Source organism: Schistocerca nitens, chromosome 2, assembly GCF_023898315.1.
Source record: "Schistocerca nitens isolate TAMUIC-IGC-003100 chromosome 2, iqSchNite1.1, whole genome shotgun sequence".
Lineage (NCBI taxonomy): Eukaryota > Metazoa > Arthropoda > Insecta > Orthoptera > Acrididae > Schistocerca > Schistocerca nitens.
The window spans coordinates 759,844,418-759,871,743 of NC_064615.1; the positions used below are offsets into that span (position 1 = coordinate 759,844,418).

The window sequence follows — 27,326 nt, forward strand, 5'->3', positions numbered from 1 at the left end:
TCAGCGTTGCCAAGTCTCTCTCTCTCTCTCTCTCTCTCTCTCTCCTCTCCACACTTTCTGTTGCTGTGAAAAATGAAGCCACAACAATGTTTGTTGTGCCAAGTCCATGTGCTGCCAAATGATGTTCCCTTATCCACATTACTTGTCTTGTTGCAAACAGTCCCATTTCCTGACTCAAAATATGTGACAACACTGTATGGATCCTGCATGGCTTAGCAAACAATACGATATTGCAGTGCCTGCATTGTTAAGGAGAATAATGCAATGTTCCTCTGGACACGCATGTATATCCAAAGGAACATTGCATGGGTTTTCTTAACAACACAGGTAATACAACATTGAATTTATCTGCTGATACCAGGCAACGACTTTCAATTAAAATGTCCCTCCTCTGTGTGGGAATTACATAATGTGTGTACGACTCACGCTGTGACACAGGAAATTTGGGTCTGGCCATGAGTCAGCACAGAAAGCCAAAACAGTTAAGGAAGCCACTCGCATAACGTGGGAAATCTGTGTTTGAGTCATGGTCCAGCACACATTTTCATTGCTGTCATTCCCTTATATAGCATTCCCTTATACAGCTGATACATTTCATGTATTTCAGAATGGCTGTAGTTGCCACAATTACTGCTCGTTCAGACATGCATGTATGTCTGAAGGAATCTTGCATCATTCCTCTTAACAACTCTGACACTGCAGTATTATATCTATCTGCCAGTACCAGACAGTAACTTTAATTTAAAATGGGAATTACATAATTTGTGTATGAGTGCAGGTTGTGACACAGAAATGACAGCATATAGAAGCTTGGATCTGGCAGTTGGTTATGCATGGATAGCCGAAGTGGCCATGGCAACCACTTGCATAATGCAGGAAATCTGGGTCTGAGTCCTAGTCCTGCATGAAATTTCATGTAGAGCAAAAATAGGTTTATCTTCTTCAGAAGTTAGTAATGTGCTACGATTGAGATTCTGCATGGCACTGAGTATAGCCCTCCTGAATCCACTGATTTCATATTCACATGACAATTATGGAATCCCATCAAACAAGAGTTGCAGTACCACCGAACAAAAAACTACAGTCTTGATAGGGTGCATATTGCAGTTATCAAATTATGACACTTACTTCTAAATATGGTGTTACTCCTTCCTATTCTGTGAAGTTGCATTGAAATACTAACATTTGTATAACCAAGCACGCAGTAGACTTCAGGCCTATTTGAAGTTTGTTGCATGCCACCTTCCTGGTGTTGCAGTTTTGATGGCCAGGAAGTATCTGGCCAGTAGTACAATTGAAATATATACAACCAAGGCTATTGTGTAAAAAGATGATCTTGTACCAGGAGAATGGACATGCTCATAAAAGACAGCCATTTTGATGGTAAAAGTGCATGAACGGACCACTTCAATAGTTTTCCACACACCAAATTATCCTGATTTTGGTCATGTGTCTTTTTGGTTTCCTGATCTTAAAAAACTGCTTTCAGGAAAGAAATCTGGTCAAGGCAAGGATTGGCTTTACCATGAATAAATATTATACAGTATAAGAAACAAATTTCTTATGCAAGAAAATAAAAAAAAGATGAAGATCTGAATTTTTTGGACAATATGTGTTGTATACAGTGGAGGAATAAATTTTTATCTTTGCATAAAAATGTTATTTACTGACAAATTTATCGATCCCTGCAGTATATTATTTACCTCGCTGTTTCTAGTTTGTGCAAGTACAATTTAACAACTTTGAAATCTCCATTGTTTTGTTTCCTTTCTTCCTTCTAATTATTGATGTGACTAGTACTATTTATTTTGTAAGTTTTAATGCCAGGTAATGTCATTGGCAGTCACCAATATTGTGACAGATGAACACCTTGTCATTTTTAGGCACAAATGCAACTGAGATCACTGGGAAGTATTTGAATGGTGCAGATTTATCTTTGCTAGAGTAATGTTTGAACTATACACCGATGCTCACACTTTTGCCAGTTCTTGATTTTATAAATTATGTCATACTGGTTGTCAAACTATCTCTGGGTGCTACTGAGGAGGCCAGGAGAGAAGTATTTTGTGTGTTGGGGTGAGGGCACATTTCCCTATAAGGATGATGTTCCATCAGGTAGAAACCCAGTTTCTGGATGGCTTCAAGGGTGAGGTGACCTTGTAAGGACAAGCATTATCATACAACAACAACACCTTCTGTGACAAAAGACCTCATCATTTGCTGTGAATTGCTGGTTTAAGTCATTGTTGGTCAGCAATCCACAGTGCTAGTCTTTGTTGATGGTTTCCCCTTCTCCATGTAATCTTCCAGTATAGTCCTTCTGCATCCCAAAACACAGTTAGCATAATCTTTCCTGTCGATGCTGCCAACTTGAATTTTTTCTTCACTTGTGATTCAGGGTGCTTCCACTCCATACTCTAGCATTTTGATTCTGGCTCACAGTGATGAGCCCACATTTCATTACAGAACACTATTTTTACAAAATTGACTCGCCTTATCTATTGTAATGATTGAGTAAGCATTGGGAGATCTCAAGATGTTAGAATTTGTGTTCTTCAGTGGTTGTCATGGACCCACTGCAAAAAATCTTTATGGAAGCCAAGCTAATCACAGATGATGGTACAGGCAGAACCATGACTACACCACTGGTAGTAACTCGCCTATTCATTAAAATCATGAATTGAGTTTGCTCCATTTTGTCGGCCATTGAGGATGTTGACAGGTGCTACACTCCCTGCTTGCGCATCACATTTCTCCAGCCACTTCTGAACTTCTTGATCCACTCAAAAACACTTGACAGTGGCCATGTACTGTCCAAATACTGTGCTAACAGTCTGTGATGAATTTCAGCCCATTTCACTCCTTCTGACCAAACAAATCATATCACTGTCCTTTGTTCTTCCTTTGCACAAACAGCTAGTCTAATGGACATTTTTATGCTGCCACTGCTGGCTCACTTCTGTTGCAATGAAGGTCAAGTGAGGCACACGCCGCCACAATGATACCAACTGCCAGCACACATTCACGGAACACAGTACAACTACTACAAAAGGCTGTTTTTAAGAAAATCTGGATAATTTTTGACTTGGCCTAGTAACTGATCCACAACAGAGAGAGATCAACACGTGTGGATGTCATAGCACTGTAAGAAAACCCATGTGTGCGTATATATGCCCACAGTGCCTGGGTATGTGCATACATGCCCACAGCAGTGAAAGGGTTAATTAATTGAAGAAAAAGTAATTAATAAGAGAAAAGAAAAAGAAAAACCATGATCAGGCCCTGAAGACTATGCGATAGTTGACTGGCCACCGTATCATCCTCAGCCATTCATCATCAGACGTAGTATCAAGGGGCATGATGTCAGCAAACCACACTCCTGGCAGTTGCCAATGTTTCGACCTTGGGGCCACTACCTCTCATTGAATGGCTGCTCAATTAGCATCACGAGGCTGAGTGCACATCAGTCCAGTCCTCCAACAAAAGAAAAATCCTTGGCAGTACCGGGAATGGAAAATGGGTCCCCCTGCATGAGGGTTTGTCACACTGATTGTTTAGCTACGGAGGCAGACAATTAATAAGAGTACTGGAATTAAAAAGAAATAAAGCAGCACTTCATTTATCTAGTGAAAGATAGACAATAATAAAGGAGTGTTTTATTTTTGTTTCAGGAAAGCCAGAGTGAAGCTAAAGCTTAGTAGCATCTGTTATGAAAACTGCAGCTACTACACTATGTGCTTTTGTAATGGAAATAGCAATTTAATAATAGTGAAACTAACAGCACAACAGTTTGCAGTATAGATACCATAAAATTCATTTTCAGACTAATGAATGCATATTTACAAATAAACTTACTTGGGCAGCTAAATTCATCAGTATGGTTGTGACAATCTGGTTTTCCATCACACTGCCACAGAACAGGGATGCACCTTCCAGATGGGCATTGAAATTCATCAGATTTACACTGCCATTTATCTGAAATATTGTATTTCTCTCAGTAGAGTGACTTATTGCATAAATCATAAAACACAGAAATCAGATTTTGCACAAACCAGTACAAAGACTTACCACACTCTTTTTCATCACTGCCATCATTGCAGTCAATGATACCATTACACACCAAATGCCGCTTGAGACACTGACCACTTGTGCACTGGAAATTTCCTGGGCAACCTTCTTCAATACATCCATCTTCATCTGATGCATCAGAGCAGTCATTTATAGAGTCACATTTTGCTGACAAACTAATGCAATAGGCACCTTCCCTTGTTGTACCATTAGTGCACTGGAACTGACCTGAAAACCACAAGGAAGAGGGCAATGTGAATACACTTTTTAAAGTTCAGATTCAAAAATCAATGCCTAAGAACATATGAATAATAGAGTAGAGCTAGTTTAAATGCAGACAGTGTTTCATCAGCTTGTTATGACCAACCTCCCTTTACCGCCAATAAGGATCTATACATTTAAGGCTCATTTCAAAGCAGTTTACAGCTAAAAATTTGCTAATACAATTCTATTTCCTAAATGTGATTACTAGAGTGTAATATACTGTGCTGCTGATGCTTGTTTATTTAACAGTTTAAGAATTAAAGCAAAATTTCTTACAAAGATAAATGCAAATAAGCATGTTTTACAAGCATTATGACAAAGAGCAATGGAAATTGCCAGTTTCTTTCAGCCTAGTAACAATTTCAGTTTTCAGTTGTTACAGTAACAACTGATGTGCTTTGAGATAAAGTTACTAAATTTAAATTTCAAATAAACTTGATTTTGCAAAAACATTTGTATAGCAAAATGCAATTGCTAAGTTAACAATAAAATAAGAAACAGTAAAAAATACTGCACAACATGATTTAAATAACATATACATACCCTCTAATAAAAGTGAGTAAGTAAGAGATGCAAAAGTGGAGATGGTAACAAGGTAGTACAGTGCTTGCTAGCTTATCAGTTTGTTAATCTCATCATATCCATCTCACAGCCACTGTCACTGTGCTTCTTATTTGATACTTGCATTCAGTACATGACTTGAATTAATATGGGTTTTGAAAAACCAATAAATACTTACTAGGTGTGATACTAATTAGTAGTTACCTCAAATATTAAATCTGCATTATTTATACATTTTCAGCTCACTAACTATAGTTAATTACTAAAAAATTAAGATAATTTACCTGCTGCACACTTTGAGAAAAACATGGGCAGTTTTTCAGCTGCAGACACAGTGAGAAGTTGGACAGCTTCATCTTCTGCTGCTTCATTTTCCCTTGGATTTTCATTAGAGTCATCAATAGCCTTGTTATTGTTTGTTGTGTTAACAGTTATTCCTCCAAAACCATTCAAGGTACTACTGGTTGATTGTTTAGATGAGTCCTGCACTGTAACTGGATAAGGCGTTATGAATATTTCAGGAAGTATTGTGGATGAATAGGGTTTTGCTTCATTCAGTTCTGGAGGTAACACTTCTCTGGCTTCATTACTTGAGAAGAACAAGCCTTCTTTATCCTGAGAGATATTTACAGGATTTTTGAATACCATTTCACTAGTAGCTTCAATTACAGGCTGTCGACTTAGGTGCATATTCCCAGTTATTTCTTCAATTTTCATTGTAGAAATATGTGAACTTCCTGAGGAATTTTGTTGTATTGAGGAATTATCAGAGTTTATTACATCTGCCACAATGTTTATGTTTCCAGACTTTTCTTCAGTCTCTGTAATGGGATTTTCAGTCTTGCTAAATGGCATATCTAATGGAACTTTGTTTTCTGTTGCTAATGGTGACTTAGATATTTTATAACTGATTGCATATTCTGTAACATTATCTTGAGAGATGCCACTGTTGTTTAGAGTAGGAGGCATTTCTGTTACCTGTGTACCTTCTGAAACCAATGAACCTTCCTTTGGAACAACATTTTCATCAAAATTCTGTGGAATTTCAGTTTTCATATCTTCCATGCCTTCAATTACACTGTAGTTTTGCACAGAAGAAACTGAATGATACTGAGATGTATTACTCACAAGGGTTGCACTTTCATTACTGCCATTAATTGTTTCCTCACTTTTACTACCAATCAACTCTGCACCTTTCAAATCATCTTTCAATATTTTGTAAGATTTCTCCTCTACATAAACATTTCCTGCAATTTTTGGTTTATTTTCTTCATTGTCAACAACATTTATTTCATCTTCAGATTTTGAAATGCCAAAATTGCTCTCGTTCTGAGGGATCTGTGGTTCTGGTGTATGAGAAACCACAATGGGAGTCATTTCACTTATTGGTGAAACATGGTCTGCTGATGGCAGTGTCATTGTCTCTGATGGGTTATCTCCCAGAATTGTCCCTTCTGCCATTGGAGAAGACTCATTTTCAGTTGAATGCTTCGGCTCTATAACATGTGGAAGAATTGTAGTGTCAGGTATGTGGTCCACTTGTGCCGCTATTCCTCCTGCTTCTTTAGTATCATTTAACACTGACATCAGCAAATTCTTTTCAACTTTCTTGCTACCTTCTTTGTCAAACTTCAGCAATTTCTCATTATTTTTCTTGTCAAACTGACCTGCTACCTGTTTTTCTTGGATATTTTCACCTGTTGAATCTGTATCTAGATACTGAAGGACTGATTTCTTACCATTATTATTTAAATCTTTTTTCTTAACTTCATCTTTAATGAGTGGTGGATTATTTTCTCCCTCCACATCAAGATCAGTTGGTGCAGTTTCAGACATTGTCATTTTTGGCATGTCAACATTTGTTTGAGTTAAAGTAGATCCATTCATATTCTCCTGTTGCATATTTCCAGGTATCCTTGGACTTAATTCAATAATACTTTGCGATGTTGGTGGAATAATATTCCCTTCTGCACTTGGTTCCAAGCTGTGAACATTTTCAGGATTCTGAGTAGTTACTGAGGGTGCTTGTGGGGATCCAGCCATTCCAATCAATAATTTGTTTTCATGGCTTTCTTCGACATACTCATTGTGAACTATAGGATTTACTAAAATGCTAGCAACATCAGAGCCATTAGCAAATGGAATAGGACCATCATAACTAACTACATGAGGGTATTCTGTAGGTATATTATCAAGGGTTTCAAATTTTATAGTGACATTTTGTAACTTTGAATCACCTATGTTCTCAGTAGACTCCGTAGTTGTATTTGCATTGTTGCTTAATACACTTTCTTCTGTACTAAGTGGTATTACAGAAGGAACTGGTGATGAGCTGGGATCAAAATTGGCTACTACAGATAAAGGTGGTAATTTTACAGTTTCAGTTGTTTTCTCAAGTGAATCATTGATGATATCATTTTCAATATGTTTAGCTTCTGTACCATTATGTTTTCCCAACATGTCTCCATTTTCATTTATTTCATGAAAAACAGGTATGCTTTCTACAGAGACTGTAGTCTGATTTAATGGTTCAGTATCACTATAAATATGATTTTCATTTGGATTATCTGCTCTGTAAGTACTGTTCTCAACAGTTCTGTCTCCAGAGATTTGAGCATTGTAGTGACCAAATGTTCCCTTCTCCATTTCTTGAACTTCATAAATTGGGTGTGTTATGGCATCTGATGAATTTTTCATTTCAGTGACACTGGCAATGGAGCTTTCATTCAAAATCAATGGATCATTCATGACAACATCTGTGACCACATTAGCTAAATGACCCTCATTGTTGCCAGTGAACACAGTACTGATGTTTGATATATTCAGACCATTCTTAGTAATACTAGAGACATTATCATTATCGGACCTGTGCTCTGTATCAAGTGCTACTGGAGCAGTTTCATTATATTTGGCTGATGTAGCGTTCTCCTTCTCTGTCCAGTCTTGTGAAGAAGGTACAATATCAAGAACAGAATTTTCATGTGATGTACCAAAATCAGCTGGTGAATCTGTTGAGTTTACATGATGTGATTCACCCTCTGTTGTAACAATATTAAATGAAGGTGATGTAACAGGTTCAAACCCATATATTGTTGTTGCTATTTCTGGGGGTAAACTATCTTCCAAGTGAGAAGCAACATTATGAGTATCACCCTGTACTGAATTTATAGCTGAAACTTCTTGAACATCAGTGGTTTTAAAAATATGAGAGTTTGTTTCATTAGTAGGTGTAACTTCCATTACTTGTAAAGCTGGATCTGTTTTATCAGGAATCTCAGTAGCATACGAGATCCCAACAACATTATTCACAGAATGTAATACTCCTGTTTCTTCTACATTACTTGAATTTCTTGTTTCAGTTACAGCTATATTATCAAGACCAGTAACAGTAGTAACACCTTCCACATTTGAAGATATTGGCGGTTGCATAGTACTCTCATTTATATTTTGTTTATCCTTAATCTGATCTTTCATAACTTTTTCTTGATTTGTGATGTCATTGAAGTGATCCTTTTCAGTTCCTGCATGTCCTGTTTTCTTTTCAGAGACTGATGAATTACCTTTTATTGTGTCATCAGCAGGGATACCTAAGTTTGCCTTTCCATCAAAAAATGGTGATTCAGTACCATTCTGCTCACTGTATACTATGTTTTTCCCATTATTATGAACATTTGTATCATATATCTCATTGTCATGTAATCTCGTTGGTTCTGTATGTGAGATACTCTCTGGAAAGCTATCATTAAGTTTTTGTTCCCCTGTGTTAGAAACAAAACTTATTGCATCATCCACCTGGCTGACATTTTTATGGAGTGTGTCCACCACTGAATCAGGTTGTAAGGCATTTATATCATCATTAAATGAGAGTAATGGTTGGGAAGTTGTCATTTCATCTTCAGTGCCTTTTTCTGCAAACATACCTTCATTCATTTGTGTTGCTGTGTCAGACATACTGACTTCTCCCATATCATCCAGCTCTGCTTTCTTTATAGCGATTTCAGGGAACATATTTTCTTCATTATCAGTAGAATTATTGATAGTTTCCATGTAATGATAATGAGGAACAAGTATTGGAGACTCTGTACTTAGATTCGCACTACTATTTTGTAAAATAAGGAGCTGATTATTAAATCCACTGTTGGGGACTGACATAGAATTATTATTATTTATATGAATACTGTAATTTATATTTTGTGCTGTGCTGTTCTCATTTACAGTAGGACTTACCAACTGAGATTCATTTACCATAATCATATGGTCTTCCTTCAACATAAAGGGCACAGCTGTGGTATAAATCACATCAGAGATTTCTTGATTCTCAGTATGTTCATGTGAGTGTCTAGAGTGTGTTTTGGCTTCTGGTTGATATTCTATGTTATTATAAATATCAGAATGTAAGGAGATGTGCTCAGCATGCTCCACATCCACAGTAACATCCTCTACATGTTCTTTCTCTTTGGTGACATCTTCTAGTGGCGTATTGCCTATTAATGCATCAGATGTATCATATGATGCTGAATTTTGTGATACATTAGCAGTTTCTGTCCCAGGTGTGTTAAAATCTGCAGTATCATACTGGAGTACGTCTGGTTTTGAAATATTTAAAACATTGTTGTCGTGAATATTTGGTGTCAACATAGTAGTTTCGTTAGAAATATCTGCAGTTGGGGAAACTCTTTTAGGATCACTTACATCATTTTCTACACTGTGGAGACCATCTTCCAGGTTTGTATTTTCTGTCATCTCTGACACTGTAGAAGACGGTGTTGAAGAATGATGCAAGAATGCTCTAACATCTGAATGCATGTATGTATCTGAAAGAGATTTTCCAAAAGATTCGTTCATTCTTTCCATTTCATATTCAGCTTCAGGTTTTACAGCATCAGCATAACTTTCATTATTTCTCAGTGACTGGTCAGGTGCAGGTTGAGTTACGTATTCAGCTTCTTGGTGCACTTCATTTATGGCAGTTATCCCTGGTACCGAAATGTGCTCTGTAGCCACAAGCATGTCAGGAATTTTTGTTGTCATTTCTTGTGAACCATGAAATTCTGCCTCAGTCCCTTTATTTTTTTGTAACAGATGTTCCTTTAGAGTAACTCCAGAAGATTCAAACTGTGATCCTATCTGATATTCAGGCGTTTCCCCTGATTCATGTGCTGTATTATTAAAAGAAACTCCCTGAATTATACCTACAGATGCATGATCCATAATTGCTGATGATTCGGTGATCGGCAAGCTATCTGCTGACAGTGATGACTGTGAGCTTGTCATTAGTTCTGATTCATGTAATGGCTGTGATTCCAGAAATTGTTTTCCCAGTGATGACTGAAATTTCTCAGAAAGTTCTGCCTCTTGATGCTTCTGTAGTTCATTTGATGTTTGATTTGCATTTCCTGTTGCCATATCATATGATAGCTCATGCAAGAATGGTGTTATTTCTGTTGCAACATCTGAGTCATGTTCTTGTGCTATAGATTTCATCTCAGGGTAGACTGTTGGTTGCGCATCTTGGAACACAGGTACTTCTGTGTATGTTCCCAGCTCATCTCTTGTCTCAGGTTCTAAAACTGATGTATTTGCTGTTGCCTGATTCTCATTAACAGCCCAACTACCACCTTGTGCATGAGGATAATAGTCACGTTCAGTCTCTCTGTGATGATGAGTTGCATCATGTTCCACCTCCATCACAGGTCCAGATGGAGTTGAAGATTCTGAAGGCAATGTTCCAGATGAAGGAAGTGGGTCTGATGAAGGAGAAGGCTCAGATGTAGAAAAGGGATGAAACAGAGATGATGATGAAGGTGTGGAGTTCATTTCAATTGGAGGATAAGGTTGGCCAGAAGAGGAGAGCTCAGTAGAGAAAACTGTTTCAGGAAGATAAGTATGTTCAAGCAAAGCAGAATGTTCAGAGTATGTGTCAAGTGAGGGAGATGGTTCAGCTGAAGGAGATGGTTCTGATGAAGGGGTTGGTTCAGGTGAAGGACTTGGTTCAGCTGCAGGATACGGTTCTGATGAAGGAAGTGATTCGAATGGAGGAGATGGTTCAGGTGAAGGAGTTGTTTCAGGTGGAGGAGTTGGTTCATGTGAAGGCAATAGTTCAGCTGCAGGATTTGGTACCAGTGAAGGAAGTGGTTCAGGTGAAGGAGATGGCTCGGGCGAAGGAGATGGCTCAGGCGAAGGAGATGGCTCGGGCGAAGAAGATGGCTCGGGTGAAGGAGATGGCTCGGGTGAAGGAGATGGCTCAGATGAAGGAGATGGTTCGGGTGAAGGAGATGGTTCGGGTGAAGGAGACGGTTCGGGTGAAGGAGACGGCTCGGGTGAAGGAGACGGCTCGGGTGAAGGAGACGGTTCGGTCAAAGGAGACGGTTCGGTCGAAGGAGACGGTTCGGGCGAAGGAGACGGTTCGGGCGAAGGAGACGGTTCGAGCGAAGGAGACGGTTCGGTCGAAGGAGACGGCTCGGGCGAAGGAGATGGCTCGGGTGAAGGAGATGGCTCAGTTGAAGGAGATGGTTCAGGTGAAACTGAAGGATCAAGGAAATAGGGTGACCCTGATGAAGGAAAAGGTTCAGGTGAAGGTGATGGTTCAGCTGAAGGAGATGGTTCAGTTGTAGGTAATGGTTCATATGAGAGAAATGGATCTGGTGAATGAGAGACAGGCACATCATGTTCCTCTTCAGTGTTTCCAGTATTTCCAACGTGATGTGAGGGTTCCTTTTCCCATGTGCCTGGAACAGAAATGGTATTATTTACAATATTATTCATTGAAATTAGAGAAATGTTAAAAAAGTTAAAAAATATTGGGGTGTTGTCTCTGTAATAACATAATTACAGATGTTTCTGAAGTGCCTGACATTTTTCAGGAAATAAAGAATTATGACGTTTTCCGTGTATTTCATGTACCACAAAGTATTTAAGGGTTCATTTAGTGACACACTATTTCACAAAATAAAACAATGAAAAGTAAGTTATGCAACTTCATGTGTACAATTTTCTAAGAACTGATTTCATTATAACCTGAGTGCCATTACAAGAACAAAAGTAATATTGTTTATTTGTAGGGTTTTCCTGCTGATGTCATTTTCTCTAAAACTTTTGTGAATGCTTGACTGTGCCATACTGTAAAAAGAAGAAGCCATTTTTTTTCACTATTATAAATGGCCTACATGTATGTAATACTGAGTGATACTCTACAATACACATGATATACTATACATTTTTGAAGTGATATTATTTAACTGGAATCCCACAGTGGAAAAAATGGAGTAAAAAAATTATAATAAATATGTTCTTCAGTCTATTTAAGGGGAGTTAGAATGGAAATTTTTTTTTCACATTTTCGGATTTTTACCTAATTCTAAAATTTGCAATTTCCTGAACAAACTGGTAAACTCACATGGGAAGTACTTTATTTTATTTTTTAAAATATAATCTAAACTGATTGAAAATGTTGAAATTTTTACATGCATTACTTCAAGATCTAATAAAATCGGTAATTTTTTATATTTGCTGTATTATAGAGGTTAAAATACGTGCTTGTACTGATAGCACTGATAAAAACAGTGTCATATCATTTCATAGTATAAACATACATTGTATGTTGAAGTGCTGACATTTTCCCAAGGAAAAGTGATGAACAGATCGGTAAATCTCTCAAAAGGTAAAGTATGATGCCAAAACAAAATGTTTTTAAGAAACGTGGGTGTGGGTTTCATAACAGATTTTTGAATAAAGGGAAGCATTGTGTTCAACATGTGGCATGTGAAGTTACATACTATGAAATACAGGCAAACTCATCAGTATCTACAGGAACACCCATCAGTGCTTTGAAGATTAAAATAAAATTTTGTGATACACAGTTTTCTCAAACCGAAAATGATGTAAATGGTAGGTTAGGTTATATTTTGATAGATTTACATATCGTAACAAGGGTGTCTTGAAAGGAGGATATAAGATGAACATCAACAAAAGCAAAATGAGGATAATGGAATGTAGTCAAACTAAGTTGGGTGATGCTGAAGGAATTAGATTAGGAAATGACACACTTAAAGTAGTAAAGGAGTTTTGCTATTTGGGGAACAAATTAGCTGATGATGGTGAAGTAGAGAGGATATAAAATGTAGACTGGCAACGGGAAGGAAAACGTTTCTGAAGAAGAGAAATTTGTTAACATCAAGTATAGATTTAAGCGTCAGGAAGTCGTTTCTGAAAGTATTTGTATGGAGTGTAGCCATGTATGGAAGTGAAACATGGACGATAAATAGTTTGGACAAGAAGAGAATAGAAGCTTTCGAAATGTGGTGCTACAGAAGAATGCTGAAGATAAGATGGGTAGATCACATAACTAATGAGGAGGTATTGAATAGAACTGGGGAGAAAAGTAGTTTGTGGCACAACTTGACTAGAAGAAGGGATCGGTTGGTAGGACATGTTCTAAGGCATCAAGGGATCACCAATTTAGTATTGGAGGGCACCGTGGAGGGTAAAAATTGTAGAGGGAGACCAAGAGATGAATACACTAAGCAGCTTCAGAAGGATGTAGGTTGCAGTAGGTACTGGGAAATGAAGAAGATTGCACATGATAGAGTAGCATGGAGAGCTGCATCAAACCAGTCTCAGGACTGAAGACCACCACAACAACAATAACAACAACAAGGATGTTAGGTGAATGTGTGTGTTGCAAAATATATGGAGAGCCAATTAGTTTATGTGAAGACAGTGAGGTATCAAATGGACTAGCAAGGAAACTTACCATTAATTGTGCCAGTTGTAAATATACTCATTCATTTTGGAATTCTGATGAGTGTAAAGATAATTATTTTGAAGTAAATGTTATGTGGTTTTATGGATTGAGAGCTATTGGCTAAGGACACACTGCAGAAGAAACAACGTGTGCCGTGATGAATTTGCCACGCCCACCTTGTAAAATCGACAAGTATGCAGGACTATTGGAGCTGCTGTGGAATCTGTTGCATGTGAGTCAATGAATGGTGCTGTAAACAAAGCTGCTGAATAAATGATGGTATGACTGACATAGCAGTAGCTTTTGATGGCACTTGGCAGAAGCGCAGCTACAGTTCTAAGAATTCTGTTGCTACGGTGATCAGTGTGGATACTGGAAATGTAATAGATTTCCAGATTTAACTGAACATTGTTATATGTGAAAATCAGGGAATGAAGAAGAGCATATCTGTGACAGAAATTGTGAAGGAACAAGTGATGGTATGGAGGCCTCTGCAGCAACTGAAAGTTTTAGTTGATCTGTGAATGAAAGGGGGTGTGTTACACTATGTTCTTAGGTTATGGAGACTCAAAAGCATATAACAGTGTAGTAGCTGCTCAGCCACATGGTGAGAAGATGGAATGTGTTGGTCATGTCCAGAAGAGGATGGGCACCAGGTTGAGGAAGTTGAGACACAGTTTAAAAGACAAGAAACTTTCTGATGGTAAAACCATAAGAGGCAGGTGGACAGACAAAATGATTGATGAGCTACAGCAGTATTATGGGATGGCCATTAGAAATAATACTGAAGATTTGTTGAAAGTGAAGCAGGCAGTATGGGCTACCTTCTTCCACAGACTGTCAACTGATGAAAAACCAGTACACCACCTTTGCCCTTCTGGACCTGATTCATGGCGCAATTACAGCAATGCCCTGTGCTCAAACAGTTCATACAGCCATAAACATTCCATCCCAGCAACATTCATGGATATCATAAAACCTATTTACAGAGACATGGCAAATCCTGAATTACTGAAGAAGTGTCTGCATGGTCAGACTCAAAATCTCAATGAGTCATTCAATAATCTTATATGGACTTGCTTAACAAAAAATGTTTTTGTTGGAATGAAGACACTAAAATGGGTGGTCAGTGATGCTGTTATTGATTTTAATGATGGCAACATTGGTAGCGTAAAAGTGCTACAGCATATGGGAATTAATCCTGGAGCAAATTGCATCAGAGAACTTGAATGGATGGACTCGGTTCGCATTGATAAAGCAGAGTATGCAGCACAGTTGGCCACTAAGGAGTCCAGAAAGAAGAAAAGAAGAAAAAACTTGTAAAAAGAACAAGAGGACGATATATGGTATGGTGCAGGATGCTTCTGAGTGACTAAAAATAAAAAAATAAGAACCCACATCCTTTTGTCTTTCCCTCTCCTTCCCTCTTTCCTGACGAAGCAACCGTTGGTTGCGAAAGCTAGAACTTTGTGTGTATGTTTGTGTTTGTTTGTGTGTCTATCGAACTGCCAGCACTTTCGTTTGGTAAGTCACATCACCTTTGTTTTTAGATATATTTTTCCCACGTGGAAAGTTTCCCTCTATTATGTTCATATATTATGTGAGTTAGAGTCTTTTGAAACTTTAGAAGCTGTTCCTGAAAATTTACATTTTCTGTTGCATTTTTCCCTAAATCTCAGAAACCACTTCGAGTAGAATATTCAAATTTTCAGGGAGTAATAACATACATATCCTGAGTCTACTGAACTAAAAAAAAGAACATAATGTTATGTAAAATTAAAATTATTTAGGATAACATACAAAAAAGGTACACAAAATTTTAACCACGTAATTAAAAAATTGTACTTCCAAAAGCACTGGCTGAAATGCTTTATTGTAGTTCAGTAGACTCAGAACATACGGCTTAATGTCCTGTAAAAGTTTTATGTCAATGGCTACAGTGGTTCCTGAAATACAGGGAAGCCAAGTCACTAAATTTAACATTGTCAGGATAGGGCATTCCAACTCCCTTTAACTGCAGTGATGTAATTTGAAATATAAACCACATACGATTTTAAATAAAAGAATTACAAAATAGATATGAATTACTTCTGTTATTGTTCTATTCTGCAACCAATTGTAGCCTCTTGTTCACATATAATTTCCTTAGGAGCTTGAAGAACTGTTTAATTCAGTCTCCTACACAAAATGTCATAGCAAAAGGTGATGCTGCATTATCTTTCATAGAAGTGAGCTATTATAAGGAATTCATTTTCAAGAATTAGCCATGTAAAACATTAATCAGTAATACAGCTGCCAGAGATTGTGGTCGTGTGTGTGAGTTGCATTTGCATATATGTGTGTGTGTGTGTGTGTGCTGTCTAATTTTGACAAAGGCCTTGTTGGCTGAAAGCCAATTGTGTGACAGTATTTTTGTTGTGCCTTTCTGCAGCTCAGAATCTCCGCTATATGGTGAGCAGCACCTACACTTTTCATTATATGTTACATTTCATCCTGGATTGCCCATGTTAGATCAATCAATAAAAACTAGTCAACATTGACCCAATGTTCAAAGCTAAGCTATTTGTTTGTAATGTCAAACAGTAACCTTCACAGAACATTTAACTCAATAAGCTGTAGGTAATACTGCATAACTTGAGAAAAAAGAAGTTTTGTAGGTAGTAAGTGTGGCTATTGTATCTCACTGATAAATTTTCTGGAATAAGACTGTAAGATCTCAATGTGGTCAGCCTTATTTGCAAACTGTAAGTCTATGTGCTAGATGTCTGTTAAATCTGAACAGTATGAAAAGTTCATATGGGGTGTTTTGTTCTCTCTCAACAATAGTCCCATTCATATGTTTGGTGAAACCACTGTGGCTATATTATTCTTGTGGATAGCAAGTCTTTTCACATTAGTGATATTCTCCAGATCAAGATCTCAACAACATATCAATGATTTTCTTCTTCTTCTGTCAAACCAAAACAAACAAAGTGCAGAACAAGACAAAAGATTTTATTTGAATCAGACTGCTGTTATCCATGTTAAGGACTACTTAGGGGGCTACACTGGGAAATAGGGAGAAAATCTCTTAATACCAAAGGTGCAGCAGAGTAGTAACTAACTGTGTGTATTTTGAACACTTCACCTAATTTTCATGATCATAAAGCAGTGTCATCCATTTATATATGGGTATCTGAATAAAAAACTCTCATACATGATGGAAAAATTATGAATATTGTATGGAAAGAAAACTTCCAATCAGAAATTTGTTAAATTCATGAAGTCACAGATTCATATTTTCCTTTGTTTTCATAACCCTTACAAGTAAGCACCTGCATATTTCCTCCCCATTCTTATCTAGCTAATCTAGTTCTCTGTCCATAATGTTCATGGTGTTGATTAGACATTTATTCCTGTGGTCTTCTTGGATACTTAGAAAAAGACCAACAAAAAAGGAAGAAAAGAACACTTAATTTCTGACTTTGAACTGTTTTACTTTGAGAAACACAACGCAAAACAGAGTCAAAAAGCTAAAAAAAAGAGATGTCAAATAGTACTGGGCAAAGCCGAGTTCAGAAGCATATATAAAAGGAATCTGAAGAACCATTTCTAGAAAAGTCATATTGTGCACTTTAACTGTCTCATGCAGAGCTCTCAATGCACTCATTTCTTTTACTAATATTAACTGAATCAACAGTTTTCCTTCTCCTGCATTCTGGTTTTAAGGAAAAAACTACTGAGCTAGACATTTTTCATCTTTACTTTTTTGTTTCTGTAGTTGTTCCAGCTGGCAAAGTTGTTGTATAGGGTACTAGATTCCCTCAGAAATTTTTTTGTGAATTCTGATCATAACAAAGCCAGTGAATGAATTACTCAAAGAAAACAGGGGACTAGCTCTCAGATTGAATTCAGACTACATTTTATGCTGAATATGCCGTGAAACCAGCCCATTTCTCATAGTATGTCACTCCAAAAACAACTGCCAATAACTGAATTCAGTCTCTTTCCGAATGCCTTGTCTTCACTAATGCTGGACAGTGATAACTGATCTTGTACAGACATGGCCATAGTGGCAATACAATTTTATGCAGTGTTGTTTTCAACAACATTTTGTAATGCTTGGCAATAAGGAAAGGGTTTGTTAACAACCTTTCTGCTGCCACACATAATTAAACCCCACCCCTTCTCACTTTCCTTTCACTCTCTGCTGAGCTCAATCCAATGGACATATTATGGTCAACAGTGTTACGTGTCTTCTCTCCATGAGACACTACAATAATGTCTGGAATCTAATTCCATCCAGTAATCAGGAATGTTGTGCTATCACCACTCTTCCCCTTGTTGGGCAAATGCTGATGATGGAAAATTTCAGTTACTACCAATATTCAAACTACTTACCTCCAAGTTAGGTATCATCACACTGGACATGTAAATGACCCCAGTTAGGTAGATATTTAATTCCAGTAGCACTTTTTATGTGTCTAAAGATGCCACAGTATTGTTTTCAAAGATCTCAATACCATTCCTGACAAATATGAGATTTCTGGTGCTTGCCAGATTGCCAATACAGAAAATTATATATAAAACATTATGAGGAATGGAAGTAAGGAAAAGGAGGAATGGGGGTAAGAAGTGAAGTAATTTTGCAGCCCTTGATTATTTCTCCATATTACACTTGAAAATGCGCAGAGGAAGTATCTCTTACCTTCATTAACACAATTTTTGCCAGAAGCATCCAAAATTAATGTGTCTGGGCACACACACTCAAAATCCAACTTCTTTTTGTAGTCAAAAACACAACTGTGTGAGCAGCCACCATTATTAAGTTGGCAAGAATCCAGAACATCTACAAAGGAAAGAGAGCCAGATTAACAACTGTATGGAATTGTTGAAAATGAAAGCAAAAGCCACAGAGTATAAATTATGGTAATTCAATTAAAATCTAACAGCTTGTGTAGTACAAAACAAAAACCAGTTTGGCTCTGCTGTTCAAAGATGAATATGTTTCACTAACATTATAACTAGAACAAAAGACTAATATGTTCATTTTATTACAAAAGTTCAGCCATTATTGGTATTTAGTAGTCTGAAAACTGCTAGAATGTGGCCAAAGATACAAACAAATTTTGCAATATGCATCCTGTAATTGTCACTATAAATAAATTTTTGATACAGATTGTGGAAATGATCTACATCTAAATCTACATTTATACTCCACAAGCCACCCAACAGTGTGTGGCGGAGGGCACTTTACGTGCCACTGTCATTACCTCCCTTTCCTGTTCCAGTTGCATATGGTTCACGGGAAGAACGACTGCCGGAAAGCCTCCGTGAGCACTCGAATCTCTCTAATTTTACATTTGTGATCTCCTCAGGAGGTATAAGTAGGGGGAAGCAATATATATTCAATACCTCATCCAGAAACGCACCCTCTCGAAACCTGGACAGCAAGCTACACCGCGATGCAGAGCACCTCTCTTGCAGAGTCTGCCACTTGAGTTTGCTAAACATCTCTGTAACACTATCACGCTTACCAAATAACCTCGTGACAAAACGTGCCGCTCTTCTTTGGACCTTCTCTATCGCCTCTGTCAACCCGACCTGGTATGGATCCCACACTGATGAGCAATACTCAAGTATAGGTTGAACAAGTGTTTTGTAAGCCACCTCCTTTGTTGATGGACTACATTTTCTAAGGACTCTCCCAATGAATCTCAACCTGGCACCTGCCTTACCAACAGTTAATTTTATATGATCATTCCACTTCAAATCATTCCGTACGCATACTCCCAGATATTTTACAGAAGTCACTGCTACCAGTGTTTGCTCCGCTATCATATAATCATACACTAAAGGATCCTTCTTTCTATGTATTCGCAATACATTACATTTGTCTATGTTAAGCGTCAGTTGCCACTCCCTGTACCAAGTGCCTATCCGCTGCAGATCTTCCTGCATTTCGCTGCAATTTTCTAATGCTGCAACTTCTCTGTATACTACAGCGTCATCGCAAAAAGCCACATGGAACTTATGACACTATCTACTAAGTCATTTACATATATTGTGAAAAGCAATGGTCCCATAACACTCCCCTGAGGCATGCCAGAGGTTACGTCTGTAGACGTCTCTCCATTGAGAACAACATGCTGTGTTCTCAGAATGAGATTTTCACTCTGCAGCGGAGTGTGCGCTGATATGAAACTTCCTGGCAGATTAAAACTGTGTGCCCGACCGAGACTCGAACTCGGGACCTTTGCCTTTCGCGGGCAAGTGCTCTACCAACTGAGCTACCGAAGCACGACTCACGCCCGGTACTCACAGCTTTACTTCTGCCAGTACCTCGTCTCCTACCTTCCAAACTTTACAGAAGCTCGCAGGAGAGCTTCTGTAAAGTTTGGAAGGTAGGAGACGAGGTACTGGCAGAAGTAAAGCTGTGAGTACCGGGCGTGAGTCGTGCTTCGGTAGCTCATTTGGTAGAGCACTTGCCCGCGAAAGGCAAAGGTCCCGAGTTCGAGTCTCGGTCGGGCACACAGTTTTAATCTGCCAGGAAGTTTCATGCTGTGTTCTGTTTGCTAAAAACTCTTCAATACAGCCACACAGCTGGTCTATGCCATGCTGAATGAACCAACTAACTCAGAACATAGAATCACATTGAAAAAGCAAAAACGCAAATAATGATGGATAAAATGATACAAAAAGAAAGAAAAATGAAAAAAAAAAGTTAATTTTCAAGTTTCTAAAAACTATAGGAAGACAGCTGAGGGGAGTTAAATTAAACAATAGTCAAGATACAATATGAAACAGCAATACAGTTAGAGCAGTGTATCAAGAAATACAGAAAAAACATTGGATGAGAACAGGATACAAAAATGTTGTTTAGAAACTTAAGATCTGACCTGTCCTGGTCTGTCTCTTGGTTCATACACATACATTATAATTACCCCACAATTTTTGAACTCGGCTATTTGTTTTACTGGTTCCTTCCTTCCACTCCTACAATTATTGCTGTTTTTATACTGCTTGTCATTTAATTTTCAATAACACAACCTTTGATTCTAGAAGCTCAATCTTAACAATTACTTATGAGTAGTCCATCACCAATGAAACACAACTTTCTCCCTGTTTAGCATGGAAACCTTCCTCGTTATCTCATATTTACACAGTAAATAATGCTGGATCTTCAAATAACTTGCAGAGCATTCACAAGCATTGTAAACAGATATCCATACGTATACTTACAATTAGCTCGAATAGAGCCCATAGGGATGTGAAACTGATCTAATGTTCCTCCATTGGTGGCCAAATGTTTTTCCAGTCTTTCTCGGACTTCAGTCAATTTAAGTGGTGGGCGAGATGCTTTTATTCCATCCTTAAACTGCCATCCTATTCGGAACTTGACAACAATACTACCTGGACTGAAAAATTATAAGCATTTTGGAATTATCTGTGATAATCTTACCTTCAATTTAGTATTGTCTTATAAAATTGCTTTTTTTACTTACGAGAAGCTGAGGACCTTCACTAAAAGCTCTGCAGCTCCATATTCACGTTCTTGAAGAGTAAACAGAGCATGCAACAGCTGAAAGAAATGAAAATCATCAGCTTATGGTCATAATTACAATAATTATTTACATTACAAAAACTACTTGGACAAACTGAAAATGTACTCACTTTTTCCTCAAGTTGATTTGCCAGATTATTATATTCATCTGAATTTTTATCACTATATTCTTGTTTGAAGTCCATGTCATCTATTTTTAGCTCCCCATCCAGAGTTCTTGGAACTATAAAAAAGATAATTACTGGAATAAGTCTCTCCTAGGATTCTTCTTGACACCGAAAGATTAGGCAGTGTTGAGATTCTTGACTGTTCTTGCTTTCTCTTCTCAATAACTCTTCTCTGACAATAAATGATCCACCAAACACATGTACTGAAATCTACTGGTTAGAAAAATGTCGATTGGTTCAGTACTTGAGACTACACCACAGAATTTCAACAATCAGGTTCCTGATACTTCAAAAGGCAATGGTCTTCGGAATTTTGGATTGTGATATGATAGCTGATGACTATATTACTGAGGAACAGTTTCTATTCACAAGCCCATGTTATACCCATGTAAGCTGTTCTCAGAGCACATGCTGAGGGACTAAAAATTTACATCATCCCATGAAGTATGGCCAAATACTACAATGAAAATCCAACAACATTTTTCATCTTCTTCTTTTTTTTCCATGACAAGAGTAATATAGCTTTAAAGTAAGTATTATGAATGTTATTATGGCAAATGGAACATTTATGAATGTTTTCAATACTTCACTGTTGGACTCATCTTTTTGCAATTACTGCACATATTTCCCCTTTTACTTATAAGTTGCATGCGTGACATAGTTGTGCCCAAAGCTACCACTGTTGTGCGAAACTGTTGTGAAGGACTCTACCACATATTGCTATCTCCACACAGATGTGTGGAATATATTACGCTATATGCTTACAATATTTTACAGTGAAGTACGAAAAAGAGGCAGCTTGATTGTGTCCATGGAGGGGGCAGGGCAAACTTAGCTAAAGTCTAACTCATGAAATAAATTGGCTACTTCAAAAATAAAACAATCTGCACAGGAAAATGATTTCCCTCAAGAAAGTCACAGTAGCTGTCAACTCACTCATATGAAAGACTAATGATTGTAGTATTGAATAACTGTAAATAAACAAGGTGAATCCAATAGCTATGTAACAAATGAGTTGTATTTCTTGAGGGAAACTGATGAAGTTTGAAAGTCACAGAAAGTAAATCATTACAATAAATGAAATTGATTACGTTTTGACAGTTTTGAGATGCAAAGCATATACTAAAGTTACTTGAAAATAAACTTACCATAGAGACCACTCATGTCAGTAGTTGGCAATTTATCAGGTATACTTGGGAACAGTGGTGGTGGTGTGTACGATGATGATATTTGCCCTTCAGTTGTTGTTTCTAATGTTTTACTCCCTGTTGCACCTAACTGCCTACTGCTTACACTTGTATCACCAATAATGGGCTCTTCTTGTGCAAGAATAACTCCAGCTGAAATTTAAGGCATGAAATCTTTTAAAAATAGCAGACCTACTTCATTCTAAATGCAATAGTATAGGTTGTAGTTTAAACATGCTGCTACAGTATTTTCAGCAACTCAAAACAAGTCCTCTTGTGTAATATTACATAGCTGAAAAATCATCATAGGCGTAAAGTAAGGAAGTAAAAATTTAAATACTTACTGCCTGCTAAAACAGCAATTAATATTGCAACGGCCAATAAAATAAAGGCAATTCCCCAACAGATGCAACGTTTCCATGACTGAGATCTCCTTTTGTCTTTTGTGACGTAGAGCTTCTCACCTCTGAAATTGAATAGGCTTTTTAGTATTCTGTGATCCAATAGTTTCTTTACTGTGACTGCTAACACAAAAATGAGTCCAATTTTAACTAATTTACCGTTTACACTAATAGTAAAATTTGGACTAGGTAGATTTTGATAAAACTGATTACATATTTTAAAAGACGCATTGATATACAAAACCTAAAAAGTAACTGATCATGGATCAGTCAAAGATAGTAGTTGTTAAGTGTGTTTAGCAGTTCATATAAATACAGACCAAAATTCTGAACCATTTCTACAATTTCAAATAAATGTGGATCATAAAAGTAGATTTTTTGTTTTCCTTAGTTATCTTCTACATTACATTTGGCAAGGGCTTCTCTTTTGTTTTGGGATGAGTCTTGAAGACAATGGGTTTTCACCCCATCAATTTCTGTAGGCAGTAATTTCATAATAGATTCATACATTTGAGAGGCTTCTTTCTCAATAATTGATGACATTTGTGTTGGTTATTTGATACTTCAAATTTTACTTTGTTTACGTGTTATTGGCATTTGTTTCTTCAGTGCTGGTGGCCATATATTTTTAAGTCACATTCTGTTGTGATCCCAGTCATTCTTTTCCTAACTGGCATTTTTATTTTTCAGGTCTTTTTTACACTGGTAATAGCACAATTTGGCACAGATAGTGAAGATACAGAGTCTATCCTCATACACTTCATTATTATGTATTATTTTCATTATGGCTGACTTCTCTTTTATGTAAGCAGCAATTCCCATCATATTAATTAGTCTTATATTAACAATTCTTTTACTTCAAACTGCTACAGCATCCTACAATGGTAATAACCACTGGAAATAATGATGCCTCTCTTATGAAAAAATCTTGGTACTCTCACTTTTATTCTGTTTTATGTAAATAGTGCCCTTATATCTTTTGTTAAAAGAAACTTTCACAGTCCTGACAGTTACTTTAATTATATTTATAAAACAACAAGTGTTCTTTGAGGATATTAATGCCTACTGACTTGCTGTGGATGTACATCATATACAATACTTCTGCCCCCCCCCCCCTTCCACATTTTTACAAAGTGCCCAATAAGTCTAAATTTTTTCATGAGTACAAGTCACAAAATTTTTACATAATGTACTCCTACACGACAAATAATAGTCTTTACTTTTTTAAATTGGACTCAAAAAAGCCTTGCTCATATAATGTAAGAATTCTGAAGACCGGGTATTGTTAGCTTTCTTGTCTCCTATACTTTTACTAGTGTTCACTTGTAAAATAATGTTAAAATGTTAGTATGCACTGTTTAAGAATTTAAGATGAAGACAATACAGTAACCATCTACAGAACCAATAGCTTATATAGCTGATCAACAAAAAATAAGATAACTTTCTTTCACCGCCACATGAAGAATAAAGTGTAAAGTAGCACAACCACAAATGAAAGCACCTCCAGTAAGATGAGAGAAAAAGAAGAAAAACATGTTAGTGAGGATCAGTGTAACATAGAAGATTTTATTAAAAGTTAAACTAGAAAAAGACAATCAAAAATTAAAGATGCTGGACAGATAGGGAATAAAGACTGTACTTACTAAATACACACTGTATTTTGACTAATAACAATAAACAACAAATCAAAATTATTCTTTACTTTCTGGAAGAAAAGGTTTACAGGGCAGCCAAATGAAAACATGACTTGTGAAAAAAGTGAGTAAATTGTTTAGTATTTTAAAATTAATTGCCATAGATGTTAATACAGTTATCCCACTGTGAGAAAATATGGTCAAAGCCTTCATGGAAGAATGTTTGCAGTTGCCTATGGAACCCAGGTACGCACTTCTTCATCCAAAGCAAATTGAAGGCCATGAATGTCTTTCTTCAGTGCTTCAAAAATATGGATCTCACTTGGGGAGATATTGGGACTGTATGGAGGATGTGTAAGGGCTTCCCAGTGAAACTTCTACAGTGTATTTGAAATAATCTTGGCAACATGTTTGTGAGCATTATCCTGAAACAGAATGGCGCTGCTTTGAGTACACTGCAGAAATTTTGCTGCAGTGCCCTTATACATTCTCCATACAGACCCTGTCTTGCCCCATGCAATTTCCTTATTTCTGGAGCCCCCAAGAAAGAAATTGTGGCTGTTGATTTGCTTTGGATGAAAAGGTTCACACATGGATACAATCACAGTTCTGTTGGCAATCACAAACATTTTTCCATAATGGCATTGACCATCTTGTCTCACAATGGAATACGTGTATGAACAGTTATGACAATCACTTTTGAAATAATAAACAGTTTATTTACTTTTTTCCCATGTGTCTTGCTCTCATTTGACTGTCCCTTATACATTCTTCAAGTCAAAACAAAACAGGAAAAGATGTAAAAGAACATGAAAATGAATTCTGGATCATGAATGAAGAGACATGCACACACAAAATGTTAAAACCATGAAGAAAATATAATTTCTGAATGATAGTTGAGACAAGCAAATAAAGCATACACAATGAAGGTGCCAGAAAAAAGAAGTAAAATAAAAAGGGAAATGATAACAATAAGATAGGATTTAAGAAATAAAATAAAAAAGAACCTTCAAACACTGAACTTTGCAAAATGAAGTCATCCACTAATTGTCTGTGTCTGTGAATTAGACTATATTACTTACATTTGAAATACAAAGCATTTACAACAAATGCATCCCTAATGATTATGCTTGAGAATGAAAATATGCCCGTGCCTCATCTCATTTTAGACTGCAAGGGGGGAAAAAAAAAGAAAAAAGAAGAAAAAAAACTCTTGAAGTGACAATATTCAGTATATTTTACAAGTTTTGTGGATAAGAGTGTGCATTCTTCAGGAAGTACAGTATTAATAGTGGAAATGTCTTGATTATTCCCATGCAGTTAATAAATAGCACAGGTATCCAGATATTGTACTGTTATTCATAATGCAGTAAAGTGTTTTATGTAAGAAATGTACAAAATAATAATTGAGTAGATTTGCACACACAATGTTTTTCAGATGACATTGAAAGCAAGGTATAAATGTAAACAGTTATCTTTGCTGGGAATGATACACAGCAGTTTAATTACTTTATGATTCTGTTCAATAAAATACATGTTGTTGTACTACAACAGAGTCTATGCAGTCTGTATTTTGTTTATGTTTCCTATGTTTCCAGTTAAATAAAAATGTAAACTATTTTGTTTTTTTAGTTCATTATGCACTCTACTTACAAGTGAAAGCAAAATATTTTACACAGCTGACAGCAATACACAAACATTAACACATGAAGCACAACATTAATGGTCAGTTTGAGGACACTGCAAGGACTAGGGAAAAAATAATAAGTGAAAGAGGTCAACCAAACTGCACCCAACCATATACAGGCAGCGTGCACTCAGCAGTTTATTCCCTCTACCCAGAAATTTAAATTAAAAGCAGAGACTCTTTGCTTATGCACTCTGTCAGAATCTCTGACCTCTCAGACATTTGCATCCATTCACGATAGTTGATGACCCCTTCCACAGGCGGGCTAACAGACAGGCCCGATCGATCCACCCCGGAACCGGGCACCTCCGGCTTGGGGAGCAGGAAGGTAATTCGCGACCGAGGTGGGTCTTCGGGAGTCCTTGCACTGTGAAGAAAGTATTGCGTGCAACTGACTAAACACAACAGACAGTGCAGGAAAGGTAAAGGGTTTCCAGATGTACCATGCATGTGTTAAGTGCCTTCTACATTTAGCATGTATTTACAGACCCTTTTATTTATTTTTTTTTATAAAATCACTTTTATTGCTCTGCAATCAAGATTTGCTATGACTGTATTAGAGTTACAGGAAACTAGAAGAATAAAGTATAGTACTTACATTGCTTACAGAACACAGTGTACTAGAACCATTCAAAAATTACATTTTTTTCAAATTATTGACGATATAATTTGATGAAGTGCAAAACTGTGTATCGTCAGAGAAAAGCTATACAAATAAAGTCTATTACATGCAGTTAAAGTATTCAGCAGAAATCAGTATGAGTGAAGTGATACACACTCATTACATTAATACACCATTTCTTTTTACTCCTTCTTTCCAAAATGTCTACAGTTAACTGTGCTTAATATGTACATGTTAACAGTTTTAAGATTACAAATTTCATAGCAAAAATGATGCATGTATAAGTGTTTCAATTCATGCAAGTCCCATTATAAAATTAGAATAGCATTCCAGATTTCAGTACATGAAGGTGATGAAAAGATTCCGGCATCACTGTTGTTATTAGCACTCTCCTATTTTTAACAAAAACCTATTTCTACAAACAATTGAAAACTCTTAAAAACAACAAT

At 36.9% G+C, this 27,326-nt stretch overlaps 1 protein-coding gene across 1 annotated transcript in view; it reads right to left on the minus strand.

The window, feature by feature from the left end:
- The window catches only part of LOC126236986 (uncharacterized), an 86,763-nt gene that overhangs the window by 43,172 nt on the left and 16,265 nt on the right, over nucleotides 1-27,326 (minus strand). Inside the window, exons 4-13 of the mRNA XM_049946710.1 lie at nucleotides 26,467-26,622; nucleotides 22,878-22,999; nucleotides 22,495-22,686; nucleotides 21,290-21,402; nucleotides 21,121-21,197; nucleotides 20,858-21,033; nucleotides 18,324-18,464; nucleotides 5,178-11,621; nucleotides 4,069-4,296; nucleotides 3,856-3,975 (exon numbers count right to left, since the gene is read on the minus strand). Of these exons, the coding sequence (XP_049802667.1) occupies nucleotides 3,856-3,975; nucleotides 4,069-4,296; nucleotides 5,178-11,621; nucleotides 18,324-18,464; nucleotides 20,858-21,033; nucleotides 21,121-21,197; nucleotides 21,290-21,402; nucleotides 22,495-22,686; nucleotides 22,878-22,999; nucleotides 26,467-26,622 (7,769 nt within the window). The remainder of the gene's footprint in view (nucleotides 1-3,855; nucleotides 3,976-4,068; nucleotides 4,297-5,177; nucleotides 11,622-18,323; nucleotides 18,465-20,857; nucleotides 21,034-21,120; nucleotides 21,198-21,289; nucleotides 21,403-22,494; nucleotides 22,687-22,877; nucleotides 23,000-26,466; nucleotides 26,623-27,326) is intronic.